Source organism: Lepidochelys kempii, chromosome 20 (genome assembly GCF_965140265.1).
Source record: "Lepidochelys kempii isolate rLepKem1 chromosome 20, rLepKem1.hap2, whole genome shotgun sequence".
NCBI lineage: Eukaryota > Metazoa > Chordata > Testudines > Cheloniidae > Lepidochelys > Lepidochelys kempii.
In genome coordinates this window covers 21,307,612-21,333,881 of record NC_133275.1, presented here as the reverse complement: position 1 = coordinate 21,333,881, position 26,270 = coordinate 21,307,612, and the positions used below count along the sequence as shown (strand labels likewise).

At 60.2% G+C, this 26,270-nt stretch overlaps 1 protein-coding gene across 5 annotated transcripts in view; it reads right to left on the bottom strand.

Annotated features, from left to right (window-relative positions):
• ADGRE5 (adhesion G protein-coupled receptor E5) overlaps positions 1–24,200 on the bottom strand; it is a 47,446-nt gene extending 23,246 nt beyond the window's left edge. For 2 of the 5 annotated variants that reach the window (XM_073318204.1, XM_073318206.1), the window contains exons 1-5: positions 24,088–24,199; positions 6,549–6,605; positions 5,644–5,781; positions 4,784–4,939; positions 953–1,108 (exon numbers count right to left, since the gene is read on the bottom strand). In XM_073318204.1, the coding sequence (XP_073174305.1) occupies positions 953–1,108; positions 4,784–4,939; positions 5,644–5,781; positions 6,549–6,605; positions 24,088–24,118 (538 nt within the window). In that variant the 5' untranslated portion in view covers positions 24,119–24,199. Of the gene's footprint in view, positions 1–952; positions 1,109–4,783; positions 4,940–5,643; positions 5,782–6,548; positions 6,606–24,087 lie in introns of all 5 variants that reach the window. The other 3 variants (XM_073318205.1, XM_073318207.1, XM_073318208.1) reach the window with 3 other exon arrangements.
• Between the last annotated feature and the right edge of the window lie 2,070 nt (positions 24,201–26,270).

Here is a 26,270-nt window from a genome sequence, read left to right as displayed (position 1 = left end):
CTCCGGCGGCACTGGGCTGCTCTGGCAGCGGAATGGCCACTCGAGAAGCCCCCACCCTGCAAAAGGGGCCACCCCAGCTGGTGTGGAGCTGCTGTCGGGGTCCTGCACCCACCTTGCTCCTAGCCCCTGATGTAGGGGCCGAGGCCGGGGTGCCCAGCACTGCAGCTATTGCCTGTCCCCCAGGACCCATGGGGGAGGACCGGGGGCGTGGCTAGGGCACATTGTGCTGTGGCGATTCCCTGCCCCCCCAGAACCCATGGGGGTGGATCGGGGGCATGGCTGGGGCACACTGGGCTGTGGCTATTCCCTGCCCCCCCAGGACCCATGGGGGAGGATCGGGGGCATGGCTGGGGCACACTGGGCTGTGGCTATTCCCTGCCCCCCAGGACCCATGGGGGAGGATCGGGGGCATGGCTGGGGCACACTGGGCTGTGGCTATTCCCTGCCCCCAGGACCCATGGGGGAGGATCGGGCGCGTGGCTGGGGCACACTGGGCTGTGGCTATTCCCTGCCCCCCAGGACCCATGGGGGAGGATTGGGGGCGTGGCTGGGGCACACTGGGCTGTGGCTATTCTCTCCTCACCAGGGCCCATAGGAGGCAGAGCACACTTCACGAGGCCCCTTCCCTGCTCAGGGGGACACGAGCAGCCCAGATGCTGCATGCTGGGGCCAGCGAGGGTCCCCTCCCCTCTCCCCAGCACATCACCGCAGCACAAGGAGTTTGCTCTGTGGCTCTGTTTATTCCCCATCCAAGCACAGGGCACAGGGGTGAGCCCGGCCCCATGCTCTGCAGGAGCAGGCGAGGGTCACGTGTCATCACAGCCTCGCGGACGGCCTCGGGCCACTGCCAAAGCCGGCATCAGCCCCGATGCGGCACCAGGCCTGGAATGAGCATTTGTGTGTGCGGGGGGGGGGGGGTGTCTCAGCAGCTGGGGGCCAGGGGAGAGCTCACCTTGGCAGGTGTTCTCACTCGCGTGCGTGAAGTTGGCTTTCCCAGAGCTGGGCTCGTAGCCATCGGTGCAGCTGCAGGAGTAATTCCCAAGCACGTTGGTGCAGTTTGTGTGGGGTCCGCAGTCTGCCGGGCTCGGGCCCCGACACTCGTCAATATCTGCAGCACAAGAGGGGACGCTCTGTACGGTCCTGGCAGGGAGACGTTCCCCGTATCACCCCCCCCAACCCTCCGCACTGAGCTGGGTGACGGGACCCAGGCGACCGGGCCCCTGGGAGCTTAACAATCACAGGCCTGATTCCCAGCTACGCTCTGGCCGCACTGGGCTGCTCCGGCAGCGGAACGGCCCCTCGAGAATCTGGTGTATTGAAAACTGTGTTAGCATCACAAGCTCTCACTTTACATCTGCAAGGGGCTTTCCCGAGCTTCTTGCATGCTCGGGGGCTCGGGTGACAAGCAGGTGATCTGGGGTTTCCAGCAGTGTGTCTGCCAAAGAGCCAGCCTAGAGCACAGTGGGGTTAGTTGTGCCTGTTTGCCTTCAGGAGCAGCCTGCTTTGTCTCTCTCTGTTTGGGGTCCGCGTGTGCTAGGGTTCTGGATTCTAAGAATAACCCTGTGTTAAGCTGCAGGCTGCCAGGGAGAGGATGTGATGCTGTGTTTCAAACTGTGTGTGTATGCCGTGAACATAACAGAGGGAAGGGGACCTTCAGACTCCAGAACAGCCACTGTTGGTCTCTATGGGCCAAGCCCCAGTGGGGCCAAGATTTGGGGAGATTTAGGAGTCCATGTTTGAAGCTGAGTTGCTCAAGGGGTGGGAACCACTGGGACTTGGCAGAAATCCCCCTCAGGTTCCAACCACAGAGGAACAGACAGGCATTGCCAGCCTCGGTCAACCCCAAGGCCCATCTACCCCAGTATCCCGTCTGCGACAGGTGCTATAAAGGAAGGTGCAAGAGTCCTGCAGCAGCAGCTGGGGGATAATCTGCCCCCGTGAAGGTCTCCTCCTGGTCTCTAATAGTCGGAGGTGTCTTAAGCCCTGAAGTGGGAGCTTTTCCCTCCCTCCCAGAATTATTGTCCATTAACTAGCACAGCTCCAGGCATTGTCATTCCCCATAGAAATAGCCAGTCCCTCTTTAAAACTGTAGCTCACGAAAGCTGATGCCTCAAATAAATTGGTTAATCTCTAAGGTGCCACAAGTCCTCCTTTTCTTTTTGCAAAGACAGACTAACACGGCTGTTACTCTGAAATCTTTAAAACCCGACATTCACAGCCTCCATGCCCCGGTAGCAGTGAGTTCCAGAGGCTAATGCTGCCCCGGGTGGAGGAGGAGTATTTCCTTGTATCTGCTTTGAATTTCCCCCTTTTTCATTCAATTTAATCCACAGGCCGCCCCCTTGCTCACTGGCCTTTCTAAAGCTCGTGATTTTCTAAGCTAATCTGATTTTCTTTTAATGCCTGGGATTGTCGTCACGAGCTCAGCCGTGCACTTAAGACCCACTGGAGCCGAATTAAGTGCGTAGCTGTGCAGGGATGGAGATAAACACGTGCTTTGCTGACTTGGGGGCTCAGGGAGCACAGACAGGGACCAGCACAAAGCGATTTAGCAGCTGGAATTTCCAGCGTCCCCCGGTTGGGACACCAGCATGTGGGTATCCCCTGCCCCGGGACTTGCATTGGTGCACGCACCAGCTTCACCAGTGCAAAGGGGTCTCCGAATCCACTGGACTGTGAGCCCAGAAAGACCTCTCGGTCTGTGTGTGACGATGTGACTCAGCAGGGAGGGGGGAGTGTTGACCTGGGAATGTGCCCTGGGGATGGGAGACCTGAGAGCCTGTCACCTGAGCCAGGAGGGGGAGGGGGAGGTGACACCTCTGCCCAGGAATGTGGAGGGAGGCTGCAGCAGGGAACCTGCTAGGTGGGTTTAGTTTTCAGTTTGGGGCTGGGGAGAGGAACACAGGGAACCCCAGGGCTGGGGTCTAAGCTCCCTGCTCCCCCAGAAGGACGTGATTGAGGGGTCCTGGTTGTACCCCACAAGCTCTGTTGTGGACTGTGTTCCTATTGTCCAATAAACCTTCTGTTTTACTGGCTGGCTGAGAGTCTCAGTGGATCCCAGGAAGAGGGGTGCAGGGCCTGGACTCCCCCACACTCCATGACACTGTGCCCTGGGCAAACTCCCTGCCCTAGGGGAGCGACACGGAGCTGGCCAGCCCGTGTGTCCCTGAGTGCGGAGCTGGCCAGCCCGTGTGTCCCCGAGCCATGCCGCTGGAAGCCAGGGTGTCTCAGGGAAGCCTGGGGCTGGCTGGCAATGCCAGTCACAGCACATGCCCCCTCACAGCGCTGCCCTGGGGGAGCGACATGGAGCTGGAGTAGAGAGAGCCTGGAGCAGGGGCCTGGTACAAGGCCCGAACCAAAGTCAGCAAAAGTGGATGCTCGGAGCAAAAGTCCAGCCCTGTGGGACACTGAGCCAGAAAGGGTTAAGCAACTGACAGGCTAAATGACCCAAATTCTGCCTTTAAAGCCACACTAGAAAAGTAGCTGGGAGCTGTGTTTCTGGCTTCGGGGAAGCAGCCCAGTATCGGAGCACCTGTTTTGTTGCTGGCTTAGTGAATCAAAGTATTTGAAATAATCAGCAGTTTGGAGGATTGTCGGCTCCCCTCTGATTGAGCAATCTCAGTGTGCTCCCCCAAAGCACCAACAGTCACACCCTGTCACAAAGCCGAGGCCTGCCCGCAAGTTCACCATCCGGCGCACGAACTTGGCAGCAGTATTCCTGGCATTGCCAGAACACAGTGACTATGTAACCACTTTCCAGCACGAGATTCCCCTGCCTAGCGCATGGTAAGATGGCTTGATGGACGGGGAGCGTTTTGTCTGAAGCATCAGGAGTTAAGTACAAAGCCAGGTGGTGAATAAGGGATGTTTTGTCTGAAGCAGCAGGAGAAAGGCACAAGGGCGGGTAGCAAGCAGATTGTGAAACATGCAGGCTGGTAGGTCACTTGTTTATCCCAGATGGTTTGTCTGAGTCTAACTGTCGGGGCCCATTGTCAGAGGCAGACACGTGGCAGGTCCCTGGGGCATCTAGGGGTGCTAGCACCGGCCTTCTTTGGCGATAAACCCGGCCGAGCGCCTTCGCCACTGATCCGACTCTGTGGGCCGTCTGGGCACTTCAGTGGAGGTCTGCCGGGCCGGGGACCCGCCCAGAGCCGGGACAGCACACGGAGCCGACGACTGCCAGCCCCCTGTCCCCGCGCCAGACTGCAGGAACTCGGGGTGCCTCAGGGAAGCCCGGGGCTGGGCTGGCAATGCCAGTCACAGCACATGCCCCCTCACAGCACTGCCCACGCAGGGAACTTGGGGTCCCTCGAACTAGCAGCTGCACCCCCTAGAGGCCAGAGGAGAGCATGGCTGCCTGCCCCCAGCGGAAGCTCAAGCAATAGGGGGCTGGGGGTGAATTCGAGAACGCTTTAGCCCAATTCCCAGCGCTGTTCCCGGGGCCACTTCCCAGGCTCAGCGGGGCACTAGCCGCTCAGATGCTGCGTGCCGGGGCCAGGGGTCCCTTCCCCTCTCCCCAGCGCATCTCTGCAGCATGAGGAGTTTGCTCCGTGGGTCTGTTTCTAACCCCGAGGGTTTATTCCCTGTCCAAGTGCTGGGCACAGGGGAGAGCCCGGCCCCATGCTCTGCGGGAGCAGGTGAGGGCCACGTCTCTTCACAGCCTCGCTGACACCTCGGGCCACTGCCAAAGCCAGCAGCAGCCCCGGTGCAGCACCAGGCCTGGAACGAGCATTTGTGTGTGTGCGGGGGGGTCTCAGCAGGTGGGGGCCAGGGGAGAGCTCACCCTGGCAGGTGTTCTCACTCGCGCGTGTGAAGTTGGCTTTCCCAGAGCTGGGCTCGTAGCCATTGGCGCAGGTGCAGAAGTAAGATCCAGCCATGTTGTTGCAGACTGTGTTGCCTCCACAGTCTGGTGGGCTCGGCTCCAGACACTCGTTAATATCTGTAATGCAAGAGGGGGACGCTCTGTACAGTCCTGGCAGGGAGACGTTCCCCGTATCCCCCCTCCAGCCCCCCGCATTGAGCAGGGTGACGGGACCCAGGCTCCCGGGGCCCTGAGCGGTTAGTGATTAAGGCCCTGATTCTCAGTTACCCATTTCTGCAGCTGGAATGTCGGAAATAACCCCCCCGAGCCTCCAGTCCCAGGTACGGGGGGGTTCGGCCCCACAAACACCCAGATCCCCCATGTGAGGGGAGGGTGAGGAGACGTCCCCCTGGGGCTCCAGGCTCCCTGTGTGTTGTGGGGGGGATGAGAAGCGGCCTCTCCTCTGCCCCTTCCCTCCTTGGATCCCTGCGTGGCAGGGGTCAAGGGCAGGGGGGAAGTATAGCTAGGGCTGCCCTGTCCTGCTCCTCTGGACAGGGATCCATGGAGCCCTTGTGCCCCTGGACACCCAGGGGCTGATTAGGGCCGAGGCTGGGATTCAGACGGGTCAGTGTGATGGGCCCCCCACCCTGAGCCCAATTCACAGAACGCAAGATTGCTGCTGACTCTGGAGGCCCCCGGTTCGATCCCCAGGAGGGCGGCCCTCACCCGTGCTGCCACCCCCACACTTTCCCCGGCTGAGCACCCCCACAGGCCGTGGAGTTAGTTGCTCTTAATGCCCTGCTCTGCCCCAGCCCCGCAGGACAACGTGGGAGCCCAGTTACCATCACAGATCTCCGTTACGTCGGTGAAGAAGCGATTCTTTCCTGGCCCGTACCCATCCAGGCAGGTGCAGTGGGTGTTGTTCACACACTTGGCGTTTGATGGGCAGAGCACATGGTTGTTGCAGTCCTCAGTGGTATCTGCAGGGGCGGGAACAGCTGGGCAGGGTCAGCCAGTGCAGAGCAGCCCCCCTGCCCCCCCCCCACAGTGGGATCGACTCCTTTCACACGCCCCATTTGCTGATTTTCTTCCCTGGGCGCCTGGCAAACAGCTCCGACGCCATCCACCGCCTGGCAACAAGCTGCCCTCGGCTGCACAGGAGGCCTTGGCTCCCCGGGGGTGCCCCCGGCACAGACAGGCAGAGCCGCCGGAGCCGGGCGTCGGTTCAAGTGAAACGTTTTCAATCTCACCCGATTTGTCTCCTTTTTGTTGCTGTCGTCGTTACTCTGATTAGCGTCAATTTCAAACCCAAACCTCGCTTCGAACCGGAAAACGGGAATTTTTCATTTTGAAAATTATTTCATCTCCTCCCCCCCCACCCCACGCAATTTTTTCCCCCCGAGTAAAACCAAACATTCCTCCGAACCGAATCGGCCTTGGCTGCAGTGGGGATCTGCCCCTCACTCCAGCCCCCAGTGTAGAGCCCTGGGCCCCAGTGTCTATTCTCTGCTGGCCACGGGGCAGGGAAGGTGAGGGCTACACAGGGCCCCTTCTCCTCTCCCCTGCACGTACCCACCGTGCTCTATAATCCCACCCGAAGACGCCCACGCCAAGGGGCTGCTCCTGGCTCACCAGACCCCTGACTCTGCTCTCCTCCCACAAGGGAAGGGACCGGAGGGGCTGGAGGCCAGAGACCCCGGGCAGCCGGGAGCGCTCGGGAAGGTTAGCCAGGAGGAGTCGGCCTTACCTTGTACGCCATTATTCTGGGCCACGGTGCCCCACAGGCACAGGGCGATGCAGAGCCCTGGAAGGCAAAGAGACAGGGTAAGGCACCATGGGCAGATGATAACCACCGCTCAGCTGCACCCGCCCCCCCAGCCGCCCCAGTCCTGCCAATCCTGGGCCAAGGGCCAGTCAGTGCCCTGACGATGGTGGAGTTAAAAATGCAGACACCTGGTGCTCTGGGAAATCAGCCCCAGCTGGGATCCCTGTTAATATTTTTAACTGGTTCCAGTTGGGAACTGGACTTTGGGCCAGGGCAACTGGGTCTTTTATTGTGTGTATTAGCAACAAAGACCAGGAGCCCCCATTGTCAGGGCCGGATTTATACTTAGGGCACCCCTAGGTGTAGGGTCTCAGCGGTGTTCCCCGCCCCCCGGCTTGGAGCTCCAGGGGCCCCGCTGCCTGGAGGCGGCCAGGAGCGGCAGGGTACCCCTGCTGCCGGGAAGCTCTTAACTGCCACGGGTGGCGGGGGAACCCCACCACTTTAAACTTTTAGGTGCCCTGCCTCCTAGCACCCCCTTGCCCACTGCCCAGCGCCCCCCACCCCCTCTACCCAGAGCTGCCCCCTGAACTCCCCCAGAGACCCACTCTCCCAAGCCCTGCCCCCCGGCCCACACTCACTGCCCCCCCCGGGAGGTGACGCTGTCTGCCGGGCAGAGCGAGGAGCGCTCCAGCAGCAGGGCTGCGTGGGGCTGTCTCCCCCTCAGCCAGCCCTGCCCCCTGCTGGGACCTGGGAGTGGCAAAATTGGAATTTTTAGGCACCCCATAGAATGCCGGCGCCCCTAGGCCCGTGCCTCCTGTGCCTAATCTGAAATCTGGCCCTGCCCATTGTGCCAGGCGCTGTACAGAGCCGACCGAGATCAGGGCCACATCACACTCGGTGCTGCACAGACATACAGTGAGCCAGTCTGTGACCCAAAAGGCTCATGGCAATAGGCAAAGGAAGGAGCATTCTCTCCACTTTACAGATGGGGAAACTGAGGCACAGCGAGGGGTAATAACTTACCCAAGGTCACCCAGTGCGTCCATGCAATGGACAAACCCACTTGGAAAGGGGAAGCACTGAGGGGGATGGGGCGAAAAGACAACACAGGCTGCTTTTGATCGGCTTTTCACTCAGGTATCGCCCCAGATCCACCCCCTCCTGCCAGTGTTTATTTACAGCCTGTTGCCCTGAGTCATTACACACACGTGGGTGCGAAGAACCAGATGATAAAGGACCCGTGGGCCGAGTGCCCGAGGTGATGTGAAAAGGGGAAGCCCAGTGCGCGGTGGAACCCCATTGTGCTTTCCTAAGAAGGGAGCTAGGAAGGGGGCGCAGCTTTGAAATTCAGCTCCGGTCGATCTCCCCCGGGGAGACTCCATGGAGGACGAGGGAGCTGGGGAGCTGATGGCATCACATTCCCCTGGGAGCGAAGGCCGAGCCATTAATTCAGAGATTCTAAGGCCAGGAAGGGAGCAGGCTGATCCGGCCTCTCGCACTGCACGGGCCCGAGAACGACGCAGGGATTCCTGCATCCAGCCCGCAGCTGGGGATCGAGCTGGCGGAGAGCTTGAGCAAGGAGAGCCCATCTGTTCGACTCCACGTGAGGGAGAAGCTGCTGCGCCCCAGGGCAGTCGCTCCCGAGGGTGACTCCCCTCCCTGTTAAAACACGAGCCTTAGTCCTGCCCTGAGAGGGGATGTGTTGGCTATTTGGGCTCTTTATAACAGGGGCAGCAGCAGGGCCTGTTCCCAGGCAGCCCCAGCCCCACTGGGACACACCCCACCCCACCCAGGGTGAAGGGCTTTGGCCCCTTGGAGGCCTTTCTTTTGAGATGGTCCATTGGTGCGGGGACAGAGCTAGGAATAGAACCCAGGAGTCCTGATGCCTACCCCTGCTCTAATCCCTAGACCCTACTCCCCTCCCCTCCAAGTTGGAGAGAGAACCCAGGAGTCCTGGCTCCCAGCACCCATTCTAACCACTAGACCCCACTCCCCTCATCCCAGAGCTGGGCCGGAACCCAGGAGTCCTGGCTCCCAGTCCCCACTCTAACCTCTAAACCCCACTCCCCTCATCCCAGAGCTGGGCCGGAACCCAGGAGTCCTGATGCCCAGCTTGGAAGCAGGGCCAAACTCATTTCATACAACGCCTGTCAGCAATTTTTAGTCTCCACCATCGTGGGCTAGACTGGAGCACAGGGGACCTGATCCCCAAGGCCAGGCCAGCCCCCCCAACACCACCTTCCCCCGCCCCCATCGAACCTTTGTGTCCACAGAGTGGCACTGCACAGCCTCAGCCACTAGGGGGCCCCACAGCCCCACGCCAAGGCCACAGCCCCAGCCTCCATGCCTGGGCTGGGTCCGGTCCCTCAACTGTCCCCCAAGTCCCCACAGTGCCTTAGCAGGAGAGTCACCCACACGCCAGGCACACACACCGCACACGCTCGTGTTCCCATGCACGCACACTCCGGCATGCACGCAAACGTGGAGACGTGTGCTCACCTTTGTGGACAAGTACAGATGTACATACTGGTGAGCCCACACCCACGCACGGGCACAGAGGTACAGACACGTGCGTTCACACGTACTGGCAGCCTGCTGTAGCCCCCAGGACCCTCCCTGCTGCTCAAACACCAGCCAGGCCGGAACGGAGGGAGAATACTTCAAACCCTCCTGCCGGGGAAGAGCTGCCGTGACTCGGCCCAGAGAGGAGATTGTGGGGCCCTGCCCCCACTACCCCCCCCAGGGACGTGGCCAGAATCCCCTATGCAGCCCCCCACCAGCCCCAGTTCAATCCTCTTAGCAGGGAATCAGTCCTCCCTCCCCGAGTATCCCACAGCCAGCGCTCCCGTCCCGCTCCCCACAGCGCCCCCTGCTGGGCGAGGCTGGATCTGGAGAGGCTGGGAGCTCCCGCCCCGCTCCCCACAGCGCCCCCTGCTGGGCGAGGCTGGATCTGGAGAGGCTGGGAGCTCCCGCCCCGCTCCCCACAGCGCCCCCTGCTGGGTCAGCCCAGGACTGCAATAATAATAATACTCCAGCACTTTAACCAGGGCTTGCTGCTGCTGCCCCTGGACTCCCCTGTAGCCGGCAGGAGCCAGGGTATCGCGCCACCCCCAGGCTGTCCCCTCAGGTGGCAACGGCCGGGTGGTGACCACTCCCAGTGAGTGCCGTCCTCTCCCACCGTGCTGGGAAGCCGTGAATCATGGAACAACCTCGGCCAAGAGCTGACTCAGGCACTCAAGTGACCCGAACTCCCCCGCCCCCTGGATTCCCACCTGGCCCCCCTCGACCCCTGAATCCAACCTGTCCCCCCGTGACTCCGGATTCCCACCTGAACCCCCAAACTGGCCTCCCTCTTCTCTGGGTCCCACATGGCCCCCCAGACCTCCAGACTCCCACCTACCCCCTGGGTCCAACCTGTCTCCCCTGCTCTCTAGGTCCGAACTGCCCCCCCGCCATCAGCTCTCTGGATCCAACACATCTACCCTGGATCTAGCACCCCCCGCCGGACACGATGGGGACTCATCCCATCTGTGCTCCCAGGGTACGATCCAGCGCCCCCCTTCCAGATCTGCCACCACCACAGACACACCCTGGCTCCCCTGACATTTTAGGGCCCCACTGGGGGGGAAGGGGGGCGATGAGCCATGTTGCCCACCCCCGGGAATGTCTCAGGCTCATGTCTTAGCCGGAGGCGGGCGCACAGAATAACTGTCCCTTTGTCCCATCTGGCCCCTCCATGCTTTGGCCAGCAGCTGCCTCCCAATGGCCAAGAACATTTTCCCAGGGGGCAGAAGGGATGAAAAGGAACATTAAGGGGGGGCGGGGTGTCAGGAGGTCTTAAAGAGATAGTGTGCAGATGGCCAGGGCTCCTCGCTCTCCCCCCCACCCAAACAGCCCCGATCCTGCCCCTTGGCACCCACAGCAAAGACACCCCTGGCTGTTTGGGGGGGGGCGGGGGAATCTGAGCGTGGAAAGTTTGGGAGAGGGCTGGGGGGCAGGATTGGGCCCTCACTGAGCAGAGGGGGGCAGGAAGGTGAACGAGAGAGGAGCGGGGTGAGGGGCAGAGACCCAGAGGCCAGGAGAGGTGCCCAGATCCGGCTGTGTCACCCCAGGGAGGGATCTGACCCACAGCCTGAGGTGCCTGGAGGGGATGGGGGGGCGGGGAGCAGCACCCAGACTAGACCTTTCACCCCCAAGGGACCCATGGCGCTTGGCACCATCAGCCTGGGGGGGGGTGCAGGGTGGGGGGCAGAGTCTCCTCTCACTGCCCCCAGGAGTCACCCCATTGTAAACCAGGCCCAGTTACCACCACCTGTACAGAAGCTCTTCGTTCTCCTTTCCCATGTGGGGGTGTAAATCTGGAGTAACCCTGCTGGGAAACGGTGTAAGTGTGGGATGGATCAGGCCCTGTGCCCTCCCCCCAACCTGCACAGACTGTCAGCACTCGGGGACCCCCCCAATACAGCTCCATCGGAACCATCCCAGCCCCGAGGATGCCCCACCCCCGAGGTCAGTCTGGGGGGTGGAATCAGAGCCGCCCCCCACCTCCGGGGCGCTGGAGGAACAGAGGCTGGTGCTGAGAAATGATCCCGGGACAAACGGGTGATTCTCCCCCTGACGCAATGGAAAGGGCTGCCCGACTCCCACAGCCGCGGCCCCAGACAAAGTGCAGACAGTCCCCCTCTCTGCCCTCCTCCATGCCGAACAGACATGTGATCGCCCTGGGGCGCTGGATCAGAGCCACCGCAGAGCCCGGGCTCCTGGCGGGAGGCAGGGATCCGGGCTGGCGTCAGTCTGGGCACAAACTCTGGGACAGAAGCGCATCCCAAGGGGGGAGGGGCTGAGCTGATGGGGGTGGGGGGCTGCTCTGGGAATGGACTTTGGAAAAGTGACTCCCCCTGCCCCCACACGCACACACACGAGTGTCAGGCAGATTCACCGACTGGAGGGACGGGCCCACAACGCTCTCAGCGCTGGCATGAACGCACCCCAAGCCGGCAGAGCCAGCCCGGCTACCGGTGGACGAGACGAACTCTCATCCGGATCCAGCATCCTCAGACTGACTCGTTAGCCCCAGCTCAGTCGTCTGCACCTGTGCAGACCTGGGAAGGTCAATGGGGCTATTAGGGGCAGGGAGAGCTCCTTGGGGTCAGGGTGCAGGAGCAGGGCCATGCAGGGGGGCACGTAGACCCTTGTCACAATGCACCAGGCTTGCCCCGGGGTGACTGACCTCCCCCCCGATCTGTTCACTGAGTGCCTGTCACATCACTCCCAGTAGCCACCCCACTGCAGGACAACAGCCTACTCCTCTGCATGCCGGAGGCGCTCCCCCCTTAGCCCACCCCGCTGGGCTGCTCTGCTCTGTGCACGAGCTGGACTCTAAGAAACAACCAGAGGTTCTGGCCTCAGGAGAATGGTGCCTCCTGGGGCCACAAGGGGTTAAGATGACAGAGCCTTGCAGGGGTGGGATGGGGGCTAAGGCCCCCCCGCATTTCCTGGCCTGCAGCCCCCCAGAGGCAGCCTGCACAGCTGGTTTGATTTAGCCGCTCCACACAGTCTGGGCTTCGTTTCTCAGGCAGGCTCAGCTGTGGTTTGCTCTGGAATCTGCTGCCCCCAGGGTGTCCCCCTTCCCCTGACGCACACGGGCTCCTGGCAGTGGGTGCCGCTTCCCAGATGGGGCTGGAAATGCCAGCCAAGTCCCCCCCAGCGCTGGGGGCTGGTGGCCGGCAGCCACGGCTGATCAATCTCTCTCTAGGCTTTCTGCGGTTGCATGAAACCCAATCCCTGGTATGCGGGCAGGAGCCGGGACCGGCTGTTGCTGAAATTCCAACCCAGGAGCTGCTTGCTGGGACCAGCTCGGGGCCGTCTGCAACGGGGCCCATGGCTTTCTGACCCCCGGCCGAGCAGCCCCAGCCCCAGGGGCCGGCAGGCCCCTAGCAGCATCCCTGCGCTCGTGCAATCAGACAGGCAGGGCTGGGCTGGCCCCCTGTGCTGAGGCAGGACCAGTTCATCCTAGCCCATCCTTGTAGGGGTTTGTCCAACCTGTTCTTAACCCCCCTCAGGGCTGGGGTCTCCACAGCCGCCTCTCTTCCACCAACAGAAGTTTGTCCAATAAAAGAAATCACCCCCTGCCCCGTCTCTGAAATCCTGGGGCCGACAGGGCTACACCATCACGGCAATCGTACAGGCAAGAAGGCCCTTCCGTGAACGTCTCCGTCCTCTTTGTAACGGCCCTCAACGGATTTGAGGGCTGTTCTCAGCTCCCCCCTCAGTCGTCGTTTCTCAAGATTAAACATGCCCCGTGTTTTAACCTTTCCGCACATGTCTGGTTTTCTAAACCTCAGATCATGTTTGTGGCTCTCCTCTGGCCTCTCTCCAGCGTGTCCACATCTTCCCGGACGCGCGGTGCCCAGAACTGGACCCAGGACTCCAGCTGAGGCCTCCCCAGTGCAAAGCAGGGCAGGACCATCATCTCCCGCGTCTTACAGAGCAGTGGCTCTCAACCAGGGGTACCCATGCCCCCAGGGGTACGCACAGGTCTTCCCAAGGTACATGAACGGATCTAGATATTTGCCTAGTTTTACAACGGGCGACAGAAAAAGCACTAGTGAAGTCAGGACAAACTAAAATTTCATGCAGACAATGACTTGTTTATACTGCTCTATACACCATCCACTGACATGTAAGTACCATATTTATATTCCAATTGATTTAATTTTATGATATGGTGAAAATGAAGTCAGCCATTTGGCAGGAGGAGCGTGGCTGTGATGCTTTTCTGTCTGATTTTGCAAGCAATCAGTTTTTAAGTGACGTGAAACTTGGGGTACGCAAGACAAATCAGACTGCTGGAAGGGGCACAGAGGTCTGGAAAGGTTGAGAGCCTGGGCACAAACTCTGCTATCTGTTTTGCAAAAGGGGAAAGACACAGAGCAGCAGGGTGGTTTGGGGATTAAGGCGCCGGGTTGGGACTTTGGAGATCAGCACTGAGCTCTCTGGTTCTTCCGCAGTCAGGTGACTGCCACGCGCTGTGCCTCAGTTTCCCCATTTGTAAAACAGGGGCAAGGCTCTGATTTGTAAAGGTAGTGAGGTGTCTAACTCCCATTGATTTAACAACAAAAAAAATCTGTCGCAAGGGCCTTCCTTTGTCTCGCTCTTCGGGGCAAGGGCTGTCTGTGTCGCACCTGGCAAAGCAGGGCCCTGAGCACAGACAGGGTTGTGCAGCACCTGGCGCATGGGCCGCCCCATCTCAGTCGGGGATCTATAGCCACTACGATAATGCACCTAATGCAAGAGAGGATGTGACCTGACCCAGTCTCAGTAGAAAGGCCAAAGACGGACTGCACCTAGAGACCCAACACCCAGGCCTGAAGCAGAGTGGCGGGGTGGGGGCAGGGGGAGAAAGGAGGGGGGGCAGTAGTTTGCTATGTCAATGAAGCAAGGCTGTCACCCCAGCTGGGGGGCTGGCCCCACGGGCTCCCACGGAGTGAGACGGTGGGATCTGGGGGAAGTGCCCAGGCCGACTCTGTTGTGAAAACATCCGGGTGGTAACTAGGGATTTTATCCGTTCCCTTTTCACGAGGCCACTTATCTCCTGGTTACTTCCCCCCACTTCTCTGAAGGGCATGACTCAAGCGGTGTCGAAAGCCTTGAGCCGTTAGGGGCTGCAGTGGGGCAGGTTGCTAACAAGGCTAGCTGAGGCCATCCCAGATACAAGTGCTGAGCACAGAGCCTGTCCCACTAGGGAGCCTGGCGCTGTGGCAGCTGTTGTGAGGGACCCTGGCGCTAGTGCCCAGGTGTGCGAGGACACCCAGGGGCTGGGGATTGGTGCGAGGGACCCTGGCGCTAGTGCCCAGACGTGCGAGGACACCCAGGGGCTGGGGATTGGTGCAAGGGACCCTGGCGCTAGTGCCCAGATGTGCGAGGACACCCAGGGGCTGGGGATTGGTGCAAGGGACCCTGGCGCTAGTGCCCAGACGTGCGAGGACACCCAGGGGCTGGGGATTGGTGCGAGGGACCCTGGCGCTAGTGCCCAGACGTGCGAGGACACCCAGAGGCCAGGCAAGGGATCAGACTGGTTCAGACTTTGCCCAGGGCTTCAGCCAGTGACTGGATGTGGGTCCAGCCACGACATGGTGCCGCTTTGCCCGTGGTTCAGCCAGATTCCCCCTCGCTCACAGCCCACCCCCCCCCCCGGACAGCCAGGGCCTTTCCAGAGCCGGCTGCAGGCCTGTAACCGTAATTACTTCCTCTCTTCACCCTGCACTTTGGCCCCGTGTCACACAGAGCTGGGGGAGGAGGGGGCCTGGGCTCTCTGGAGCCATCACCATTGTCTTTGTTAGCAATCACTTTACGAGCTGGGCTAGGTCAGGAAATTCATATACAGCTATACACTGCGGGGGGGGCCCGGAGGGGAGGGGGCCCTCAGCCCAACAGGGAACTGGGAAGAATGGCGCTAACATGGCAGAGTTGGCTAGAGTCCAGAACGGGAAGTCAGGACGCCAGGGTTCCATTCCCCGACTCTTGTCACTGGCCTGCTGGGTGACCTTGGGTAAGTCACGGCCCCGCTCTGTGCCTCAGTTTCCCTTTCTGCCCCATGTCCAATTAGACTGCGAGCTCTTTAGCACAAGCCTATTTCTAAAGTGACTCAGAGCCCACTGCATGTCTGCGCAGTGCCCGGCGCAACAGGGGATCCCGATTTCAGGCCAGGTCTGTGCAGGGCCCAGCCGAACGGAGTTGGGGGGCCCTATACTGGGCAGGGCCTCTATCCCAGGGGTTCTCACCTCAGAGTGTGGCCACCAACTCCTGCTGATGGCCCTTCTGACAAGCCCGTCTTTGTCCCCACCCCGGGGACAGTGGGTCGGGAACTCACCTGCGGAGTCCCGGCTGGGAGGGGGGAGCTGCCCAGGGGAGCGTCCCGGCGACCGGATGCAGCCGCTGCCCCCACTGAGGAGGGCCGCCTCCGGCGCCATGCACGCCAGCCCCACGTGTCTCCAAGGGCGCTGCCCCCGGGAACAGCTGTTCTGCTGGGCACTGCAGGGAGGGGCCGCTGCTTCCCCCCCCCCCTCCCTCCCCCCCGTCTCTGGTTTGGAGGTTGCTGTGGCCACAAAAAAATCCAGCCGCATTTGAGAAATGCTGGTTTAGCCTTTACACAGCAGAGGTTAGACAGACGGATGGATCAGAGCTGCGAGACAGACAGGGGAGCCAAGCAGGCAGCCTGGTTTCCCAGTGGGCAGAGCTGGGGATTTCCCCACCACCATGTCCTGGGTGCCCCTGCCAGACATTTCCATGTCTCCAGCCATTCTCCAGGGAGCCTTGCCAGGAGCATTCGACTCTCTCTTAGTCCCTTTTCAAGGGCACTCCACTCAAGGAGCAACAAAATCATGATCCCCATTTCACACGTGGGGAAACTGAGGCCAACATGAGCAGGCAGGTCACTCAGCGGGCGTGTCAGAGCTGGGGTTACAACCCAGGAGTCCAGACTCCCGGCCCCACCTTGTGCTAACCTGCTAGCCCCCGCTCCCCTCCAGAGCTGGGGACAGAACCTAGGAGTCCTGACTCCCTGCCCCCTCTGCTCTAACCACTAGGTGTTAGGGTGTGGACAGGGGTTGAGATAGTGGGAGCTGTGTCTCCTCTTAACTCACTAGGGAAGACAAGCCCTTAGAGCTGGATTGTCCCATGAGATCCAAAGATGGGGGGGAGGAGGTGTCTGGGCTGCTGGGGAATTTGGCCCCGAAACCTTTTACAAATCTGCCTCTTGGTACCTTTGCCAGAACTTTGCATCCTGTCAGTTCCACGGCCCTCTCCCCGCCCTCCGGCCCCAGCCTGTTCCTTATTCTGAGGTCTTGTCAAAAACCCTGTCAGTCTCCTCGGTGTTTGTGTGGATCTGTCACTCAGCAACAGCGGAGAGGACAAAACACACGAACAGGGTGACACATTGCGGTTCTAAAACCACTGCATTTGGCTGGGGGAGGGCGGAGGAGGGCGAGCTGAAAGGCAGCCTTTGAATTCGACTAGACTGCAGGTGTCCCCTGGAAAGGTTAAGATCTGCATGCGTGCAGCACCAGTCCAGAGCCCAGCCGGGGTCCGTCAGCCGTAGCGCAGCTGGGGTCAGTGGGCCAGGCTCCCAGCTGGCATCAATCAGCATCGCTCCATTGGAGCGGTGGGGTCACTTTACATCTGCTGGGGGCCTGACCCCATTGTCTCATTTTTAACCCTGGGAACATAGGGAGGAGCCATTCCAATTTAGGGGGCCAGACTCTGATCTCGGCTACACCAGAGGGAATCTAGAGTAACTAGTAACATCAGGGCATAATGGCTGGAGGCAGCATGGCCTTGCAGCTCGGCCACAAGACTAGGAGTCAGGACACCTAGGGTCTAGTCCCACCTCTGCCACTGGCTTGTTGGGTGACCTTGGGCAAGTCACTTTCCCCCTCTGTGCCTCAGTTTCTCTTCCAACACATTATCAATGTAGATTGCGAGCTCTTCAAGGCAGGGGCTCTCTCTCTTAGGTGTCTGTGCAGCGCCCACCACAATAGGGACCCCTATATCTTGGGCACAGTCTGTGCAGCACCGATGACAACAGGGGCCTCCAATCTTGGGTGAGGTCTCTGAGTTTCTGTAATCTAAGTAATAAGAGTGTGATATCCAAACCAGACACTGGTTAGTAGAACAGTGTGAAACCACTGACATAACTGGAGTGACTCTGGATTTATGTAGGCGGGCAATAAGAAGAGGATCGGGCTGGATTTCTGAGAGAACTGGGCTCCCACTGATAACAATGGGGACCTTCCCCCTCCCACGCTTTCCTTCCCACCGAGCAGAATGCCAGGCGCTGGACACGTGGGCAGAGCTAGATGCCGGCTGACCAAATCCACCCCGGTCTCCTATTAATACTCAGGCCCCTGAAATAAAGAAGGCAGCTGGAGGCAGAAAATAGCCCCGGCTGGGGGCAGAGGAGACAGAGCAGGGAGCGAGGGCTCCATTGTGGAATGGGGCCAAGCGGAGACACTGGGGGCGGATTGGAGTCGGAGCGGCAGCATTCTGGGAGCGCCGGCCTGAGCGATTCGCTTCCTGACCGGGCCCCGTGAGACACCAGGAGAAACGTTCACAGCAGGGTCAGTGCCTTGTGCCCAGCGGTTATTGAGACTGGGGCCTTGTGCCCCAGTGACCTCAGCCCTGGGACGGCCAGGAGGGCAGAGCCCCGGCCTCTGAGAGCAGGGCTAGAGCACACGGGACAGACCGGGCTCTGGGGTAGATCCTCAGCTGCTGGAATTGGGGTAAGTGCATTGAAGTTGATGGGAGCTACGGGATCCGGCCCCGCTGCCTCCCAAGGAGCGACGGCCAGTTTACACCAGCTGGGATCTGGCCTCATTGGAGTAACAGCTGTGTAAGGGAGAAACGTCTTTCATCTACTCACTCAGCCAGATCCTGGCCCTGGTGTAACCTCCTCCCGCAGAGCAGCCATTTACCCCAGACTGATTGGGTAGCACTTTCACCCCCAGTCCCCTCCCCACGCTGGGGATAGAACCCAGGCGTCAGCTCCCAGCCCCCACTCCTCCAACCGCCTGCCCACCTGTGCAGCGAGGTGCTGTTTGCCCGGGACGCGGGAGCTCTGGAGCAGCCCCACCACTCTCCGGAGGGTCAGGGTGGGAAGCCCTGAGCTGGGCGGGTGACGCAGAGTGAAAGCCTCGTGTCATCCTACCCAGGGAACACCCCGTCCCCGCAGGCAATCCCCTGCCCCTCCCTCCTGGGATTGCTGGCCCCTGGGAGGCAACAGCTTCCCCACGGGTCCCACATTCCCAGCCGGACACCAAGCAGTGTCTCCCCCGGCCCGGCGTTCCCAGCCGAGCAGATGCTGAGTGCCCCCTCCATGCACCCGGCCTAGGTGGGGGCGGAAGCAGCTGATGCAGCGCCCCCTCCCTCCCCGCCCCCACGGCTTCCCCTGGAAAGTCCCCGCTCCTCTAAAGAGGCAGGAAATGCACTGCTCTTTCCCCCTATCTCTGCACCCCTCAGGAGCCCAGAACAGCTGCTGCTTCAAACCCCGGCCCGGCCTTGGGAGTCCCGCGCTAACCACTACACCACACTGCCCTCCCACAGCTGGGGCTAGATCCAGGAGTCCTGGCTCCCAGCCCCCCTGCTGTAACCACCAGACCACACTGCCCTCCCAGAGCTGGGGCTAGAACCCAGGAGTCCCTAGCTGGTGTAAACCGGCCTAGCCCTATTGAGCTCAGTGGAAGGAGGCTGGTTCACACCAGCCAGGCTTCTGGCCCCCCTGTGCTTTCCTCTGCCCTGGGTAGTTTCCGGGAATCGCTATCACGTCAGCATCTCGCTGCTACTGAGTAACCGTGCGGAGATCCGGAGAAGTGCCCTGATACTGTGTCTGCATTTCTGTCCAGCCCTTGCATCTCACACCCGGGGCCTGGTTTCCACAGGTGGGCCCGATCCATCACTGATCTGCCCCTTGTGCCAGCAGTTCTGCCAGCCCCCAGCCAGGGAGGTGCCTACCCTGCTGCCAAGCTGACCTGGGAGAATTTAAAACACCCCCCTGCCCCTGCCTACGCTGGCTCATGCTCACTCCGCCCAGGTGCAAGCCCTGACACAAGACGAGGGGGTTTTTGGGGGGAGGAGGAGCGGTTACGAGACCTGTCATTTTCCCAGACCTGTCACCATTTCCCCACAACTCATCACCCGCCTTTCCGTTATGCTCTTGATTTCGAAATCAGCCGGCAAAACAGTGCCCGCCTCCCCCCGGCCAGGTTAACTCATCCGCCAACTCCCCCCACCCCCAAGATATGAGGCACCCCTCCCCCAACCCACAGCCTCCCCCCCAATCCCTGGAGATGCAACCAATCCCCACCCCGACCCCCAGCCAGCCACTTCTCCCAAAGCTCCGGGTCCTGATACAGGAGAGAAAGGGCATCACCGCGCTGCCGACACTTGCAATTTTACCACCGGCCTTGTGACAGTCGTTGCTTTCCTGAAAGCCCCAACTCCTGGACTCCCGGGATTGTGAGGATCTGGGCTCTCTTTGAAAGCAAGTTTCTAACCCTTCGGATGACAGAGTGGAGCTCAGAAATGGGAGACCCTCCAGAGGGCTACGAGACCGCAAGGAACCCAAAGTTGCAATCTCACTATCTTTTTCAAGTCACTCCTGATTTTCGAGGGCTTGTCTCAATTTTCAAGGGCACCCACATGCCAGCAAGGCTGGAGTTAGTAGTAAGGGTATTATGATAGCGCTTAGCCTGGGACTGGGTCCCCATTGTACCAGAAAGCTGGCCCCTGCCAAAGAGGAGACAGGCCAGCCCTAAAGCACTACATGGGCATTCTCAGCCCGCATGGCTCCACCGGCTGAGACAGGGGCTGCCACCAGCCCCATTTTACAGGTGGGGAAACTGAGGCACTGAGCGACAACTCACCCACTGTCTCAGAGCAAATGGCAGCTGGGAATATGTCACGGAGTGTGGGGGAGTGCGGGGCCTGCACCCCTCTTCCTGGGATTCACCGTGACTCTCAGCCAGCCAGTAAAACAGAAGGTTTATTGGACAATCGGAACACAGTCCAAAGCAGAGCTTGTGGGTACAACCGGGACCCCTCAGTCAAGTCCTTCTGGGGGGCAGGGAGCTTAGACCCCAGCCCTGGGGTTCCCTGCGTTCCACCACCCAGCACCAAACTGAAACCAAACCCGCCCGCAGCTGGCTCTCTCCTGCAGCCTTTGTCCAGTTTCCCGGGCAGAGCTGTTACCTCCCCCCTCCCCGTCCTGGCTCAGCTTACAGGCTCTCAGGTCTCCCATCCCCAGTGAAACTCCCCTGCCACATTCCCAGGTCAACAGTCTCCCCACCCTGCTGCATCACAGAATAGAACCCAGGAGTCCTGGCTCCCAGCTCCCTTCTCTAACCACTAGACCCCACTCCCTTTCCAGAACCAGGAAGAGAACCCAGGAGTCCTGGCTCACAGCCCCACTGGCTCTTTGCTCCACATTATCTCCCCACACACTTTATGAAACCAGGAAATCAAATGCAAAAACAAAGTCATTGATCAAACAAATGGCTGGTACCAATCCTACCATCGCAGACACAAGCCACAGCTTGTATTTATTAGCCATTCTGCTGCGGCACCAAGGCCCCATTGTTGCCCCTCAGCATCGATTCGAGAGCCAATATGACTCAAACAGACAAGGCAACTGAAGAACCAGTCACCCCATTTTACTGCTGTGGAAACTGAGTCCTGGAGCGATTCAGTGCCAGAGCTGAGAATTGAACCTGGATTTTCCCCATGCCAGCGCAGCCCCTGAACCACTCAGGCACCTGTGCCACACAGCAGCTGCTAGCAAGGCTGTGCCACACAGATCTAAGGAGGCATCAAAGATAACAGCGGATACAGGAGCTCAAACTACTCCTGGATCCAACCCTGAGCCCAGCCCACCAGCAGGACAGTGCCTGCCACCAACGGGAGCTTAGTGGGAACATGCAGCGCAGGATCCAGCCCCCAGCTGGGGACCCACGTGCCAAACCTGGGCACCTAAAATCTGGCACCTAAATCCACATCAAGGCTCCTAAAATAGCTGGCTGGTTATGCCCAGATTCTGCAGGATCTGGGAATGCTCGTTATTAAGTGAATTACGGCAGCGACTACCAGCCCTGAAAAAAACGGAGGCCCTATTGTGCCAAGGGCTGCACAGACCCACAGCGAGAGACAGCCCCTGCTCCAAAGGGCACCCAGTCTCAACTGACAAAAGGCAAGTGGGGAAACTGACAGAGCAGGGAAGCGACTTGCCAAATCAGTGGAAAGAACCCAGGTGTTCTGACTCCCATGCCGACACTCTTTCGACTAGACGGCGCTGCCTGCCTACAGATTGCAGCCCCTTTGTAAGTCAGGCTTCTCGTTTCAGGAGCCTAAAATCTGGATTGAAAACCGGATCCCCCCAAAGCTCTGGAAAGGTGGGTGGGCACAGACCCCGGGCAGCACTGATGTCTTCCTCTCCCTTCCTCCTTCCCCAGAGGGCGGCTGGACTGGCAGGGCCAAGTAGGGCAAGGAATGCTTCATTTTATTTATCACTTGGCACAACATGGACAGAAATATTTCTGAAAACGATGCTGCTCTGCTCTCGTCACAGGCGGGGCACTCCCCCCTCCCCAGGACATAGGATGCACGGAGGGGCGGGGCACTGAACACCCAACAGGATCCCGCCCTTTGTATGGCCAGCCACTTAGACAAGAACTCTTGACCAACACCCCGCCCCACAGCTACGGGGATAGAACCCAGGAATCCGGGCCCCCAGCCTCCCCTGCTCTAGCCATTAGACTGCGCTCCCCTCCCACTGCGGGGATAGAAGCCAGGAATCCTAGGCTTGCTTTTTGCCTTGATGGCGTCTAAAGCCAGGCAAATGCTCCGATAAGTGAAAGGCATAAGAGCGGCCCAACTGGGTCAGAGCAAAGGTCCATCTAGCCCAGTGTCCTGTCTGCCGACAGTGGCCAGTGCCCGGTGCCCCAGAGGGAATGAACAGAACAGGGCATCATCACGTGCTCCATCCCCTGTCACTCATTACCAGCTTCTGGCAAACAACCGTGAGGGACACCATCCCTGCCCATCCTGGCTAATAGCCATTGATGGACCTGTCCTCCATGAATTTATCTAGTTCTTTTTTAAACCCTGTTATGGTCTTGGCCTTCACAACATCCTCTGGCATGGAGTTCCACAGGTTAACTGTGTGTTGTGTGAAGAAATACTTCCTTTTGTTTGTTTTCAACCTGCTGCCTATTAATTTCATTGGGTGACCCCTAGTTCTTGCGTTATGAGAAGTGGTAAACAACACAGCCTTATCTACTTTCTCTACACCAGTCATGATTTTATAGACCTCAGTCATATCTTCCCTTAGCCGTCTCTTTTCCAAGCTGAAAAGTCCCAGTCTTATTAATCTCTCCTCATACGGAAGCCGAAGACTTCGAAGACCCCAAAGCAAAGGACCCCGACCCGTATTCCAACCCGCCCCCTCCCCATCCAGCCTCCTCTGAACCCCGGGACACCAGGCACCCAGCTCCTGATGCTGCAGCTCCCAGCTCCGAGGTGGATCCCACCCTCCAGCACCACCCACAGCCCAAAGGGGATGCGACTGCGGGTGCATCAGTGGCCAGCGGGGGTGGGGAAGGTGACCCTGGAACTTCCCCTGCCCCCAACGATCAGATCAAGTCTGGATGAAGCTTGGAGAGGGACCCAGGATGACCCGTGACCAGAAGAGCTGGGAAGGGAGGGGAGGCACTTGGGGCACCTTCACCTGGGATGCGCTGACAGTACACGCAAGGGGTAGACCTGGCTTTGTCTCCAGTGGGGGCAGGATCAGGCTCAGAGAGGGGCAGAGCCAGGACACATGCAGGCAACTGCATCCAGCCTTCTGCACGGTCATTAACTACACGGGACTCGGCCAAGGGTTCGGAGGGGCACCCCTACCCCCGCTCTGATACCTCATACCCGACGACTCCAGCCCTGGGGGAAGTGCAAAGCCTGATCACCCCAAAAGGGACCCGAAAGGGGTCCTCAAAGGGCTTTCAAACCTGGTCCCTGTGCCTCTCCACTCCTGGTGTAAAGCCAGCTGACACACCCCGGAAAATCAGTTTACAAACCCTGCTTCTGTAGCCTGAGGGAACAGGGTCTAGTAGTTAGAGCTGGGGGGGGGGGGGCGCTGATTGTCAGGACACCTGGGTTCTATTCCCAGCAGTGACAGGGGAGTGGCGCTGGTGGGTTAGAGCAGGGCGGTTAGAAGCCAGGACTCCTGGGTTCACTTCCCAGCACCATCTTGCCAGGAGCCTGGATAAACCAGCTGGCCTCTCTGTCAAAGAAGGATCATCTCTCTCCGGAACACAAGCCAGAATGGGAGAGCCTGTGACAGCGCCCCCCAGTAACACGCTGCTCCCTAGGCTGTCAGAGACGAGCCCAGCCCAGCCGGACATACAGCACAATCCTCTATTGCCCTGGGCAGCCCAGCAGATCCCTGCCCCGCCTCCCGCCAGAGACAAGTCTCCTGCTCCCATTTACACCAGCACGGAATCCAGGAGTCACTCCACTTGAGTCACACAAGGGGAAAACTTGTGGGAGCAGAATCGGGCCCAGCTGCTCCAGCTTTCCAGCAGCGGGAGGGGAGAATCAGCCCCAGCCGGCACTGGCTAGGCCGGATCCTGCCCTCACTCGCTCACACTCACAACACTGTAAAGGCAGCGGCTGTAAATTAGCGTCACTCCCCGGGAGACCACGCAGCAAAATACACCAACTGGGGATCCGCCCCCGTGGATTTACACCACAGTAAGTGGCGTCAGAATCGGGCCCATCCCCCTCTGGCCCCTGGACTCGGAGCCCAGCCCGTGGAGATCCCAGCTCCACCGAGGGCCGGAGCCCGCTGGCAGCCACGGCGGAGCGACACCGGAGTCACTCCCCGGGGATTTACACCCGGGGAGCTCAGAAACGCGCCCGGGAAGCAGCAGACCGGCCCGAGCACCTGGTGGAGCCGGGGCCGGGATCGGGGGCTCACCGAGGGTCAGCAGGCGGCGAGCCGGGGCCATGCTGTGGGGCGAGGGAGTCCAGCGAGCGGCGCGCACCGAGTTGCAGCCAGAGGGCAGCGCCCCCAAGCGCAGGGCCGGCTATATGGGGGAGGGGGGCCCCGCCCAGGAAGGCTGGGGCGGGGGGGAGTTATTCTCTGCTGGGGTTGGCGATCCGGCGGGGTAGGGGGGAGCCTGGGTGGGAGGAGAGCGGGATCGGGGGAGGGCTGTGTGTGGGGAGGCCGGGGGGGGGGTATCGGAAAAGGGGGCCAGCTGACAGGCAGGTGCCGGCAATATTTTAACCAGGGGCTCCCACTAAATGACAGACCCCGGTCTGGGCTGAGCCCCCATCCCAGGGGGTCTCGAGGGGGAGGGGCATGGATTCGGTTCCCGTTTACACAGCTGCCCCCGACCAGGCAGCCACATGGGCCAATGGGTGTCTGCCCAAGTCCCGAGGTGCAGACTGGGTGGCAGAGCAGCCCCCCCTTCCTGGGGTTAGCAATAGGGGAGACCAGAGGGAGAGGTGCCTGGGGAAGCCTGAAGAGGGGATGGCAGCAGAGGCTGGATGGGTGTGCCTGGGCCTGGGGCTGGGTAGATTGAGGGAGGGGGCAGGGGGTGTGGCTGGAGGGAGGTGGGGAAGGCAGGGTGGGCTGGGTGAGTGGATGGAGGGGTGTGTAGGCCATTGAGGGAGGCTGGCTGGGAGGGAGGGGTCCGGTGTATACAGGGATATCTGCGTTGCAGACCAATGAGCTGGACTCCGATCCAATCTGACACACACAGACACTGCTCTGAACTCCCCAGGCCCAGGGGACCCGTCTTTCGACCAGAGACAGCCCGACCCCCGGACGCATCCCCCTGAGATGGCCCCAGGAATGACCCAGTGTGACGAAGCGGGATTGTTCTCAATGTTTCCTCTGAATATTGTGGGGGTGCCTCAGTTTCCCCTATGCAGTTCTTAAGTATCTAGGGGGTGGGGTAAGGGTGTATGATCGTTGCAGAGCCCTAGAGGGCAGGGGTGTGCAGGGGTCTGGACACAGAGAATGGCCGACACCCTGTTTCCTGGCCACTGGTGGCCTGGGCCCTTCCCCCCTGCAAGGTGAGAGCTAAAGGGTTGGAGACAAAAAGATTAGGTGACCTCCTGGCCCGGGAAAGGGACAAAGCCCAGAGGGGGGTGGGGGCGCTGGAGAGAGTTAGTCAGTTTGGGGCTGGCTGGGGACATGGAGTGAAGTGCAGACGTGGTTGTCTGGCTCACTGCCCCCCAGAATGGACCCAGCTGAGGGGTCTGGTTCTCTGCACCTACAAGCTCTGTTTAGACCATGTTCCTGGCATCTAATAAACCTCTGTTTTACTGGCTGGCTGAGAGTCACGTCTGACTGCGGAGTTGGGGGGCAGGACCCTCTGGCCTCCCCAGGATCCCGCCTGGGTGGACTCGCTGTGGGAAGCGCACGGAGGGGAGAGAGGATGCTGAATGCTCCGAGGTCAGAGCCAGGAAGGTGGAAGCTGTGTGGGCTGTGTGTCCTGCAGACAGGCTGCTCACAGGAAGGAGACTTCCCCAGAGTCCTGACCGGCTTCGTAGGGAGCAGTTCCAGAGCAGCGCCCAGGGACTCCGTGACACTCAGCAGGGCCCATACCAGCCCGGCCCCCAGCCCCAAGCTTATCTCCACCCCATGCCGCCACTGCCCCTGTCTGTGCTGCCTCCCCATACACCGCTGTTGTCACCCCTCGTGCCTCCTGGAACACAGCCCCAGCATGGTGCGGAGCCCAGATTAGCAGGGTCGGGGCAGCCGAGGGCTGCTTTTCCCCTTGGGGTGCAACAGCTGAAGAACTGCCAACATTCCAGCCCAGCTGGGGCTAGATCCGAAGCCCATCCAAGTCCTGGGAACAGCCCCCCCCCAGTGCAGAAAGGCCCTGGGGCAGATCTGTGCTTGACTGAGAGCTCACGACCTGCACTCACCCCCACCATTACCTGTAAATCCCTTCAGCCTTGTGTTGTTAACCTGGGGAACTCCCTGCCACAGGAGAGTGGGGGAAGACAAGAGCTTCACAGGGTTCAGAAAGGGCTGTGATATTGATATGGGGCAATGCGGCCATCCAGTGTGATGCTCTTCATGAGGAGAGAGAGATGGTAAAGAAGGGAATAGAACCCACGAGTCCTGATGCCAAGACCCCCCTGCTC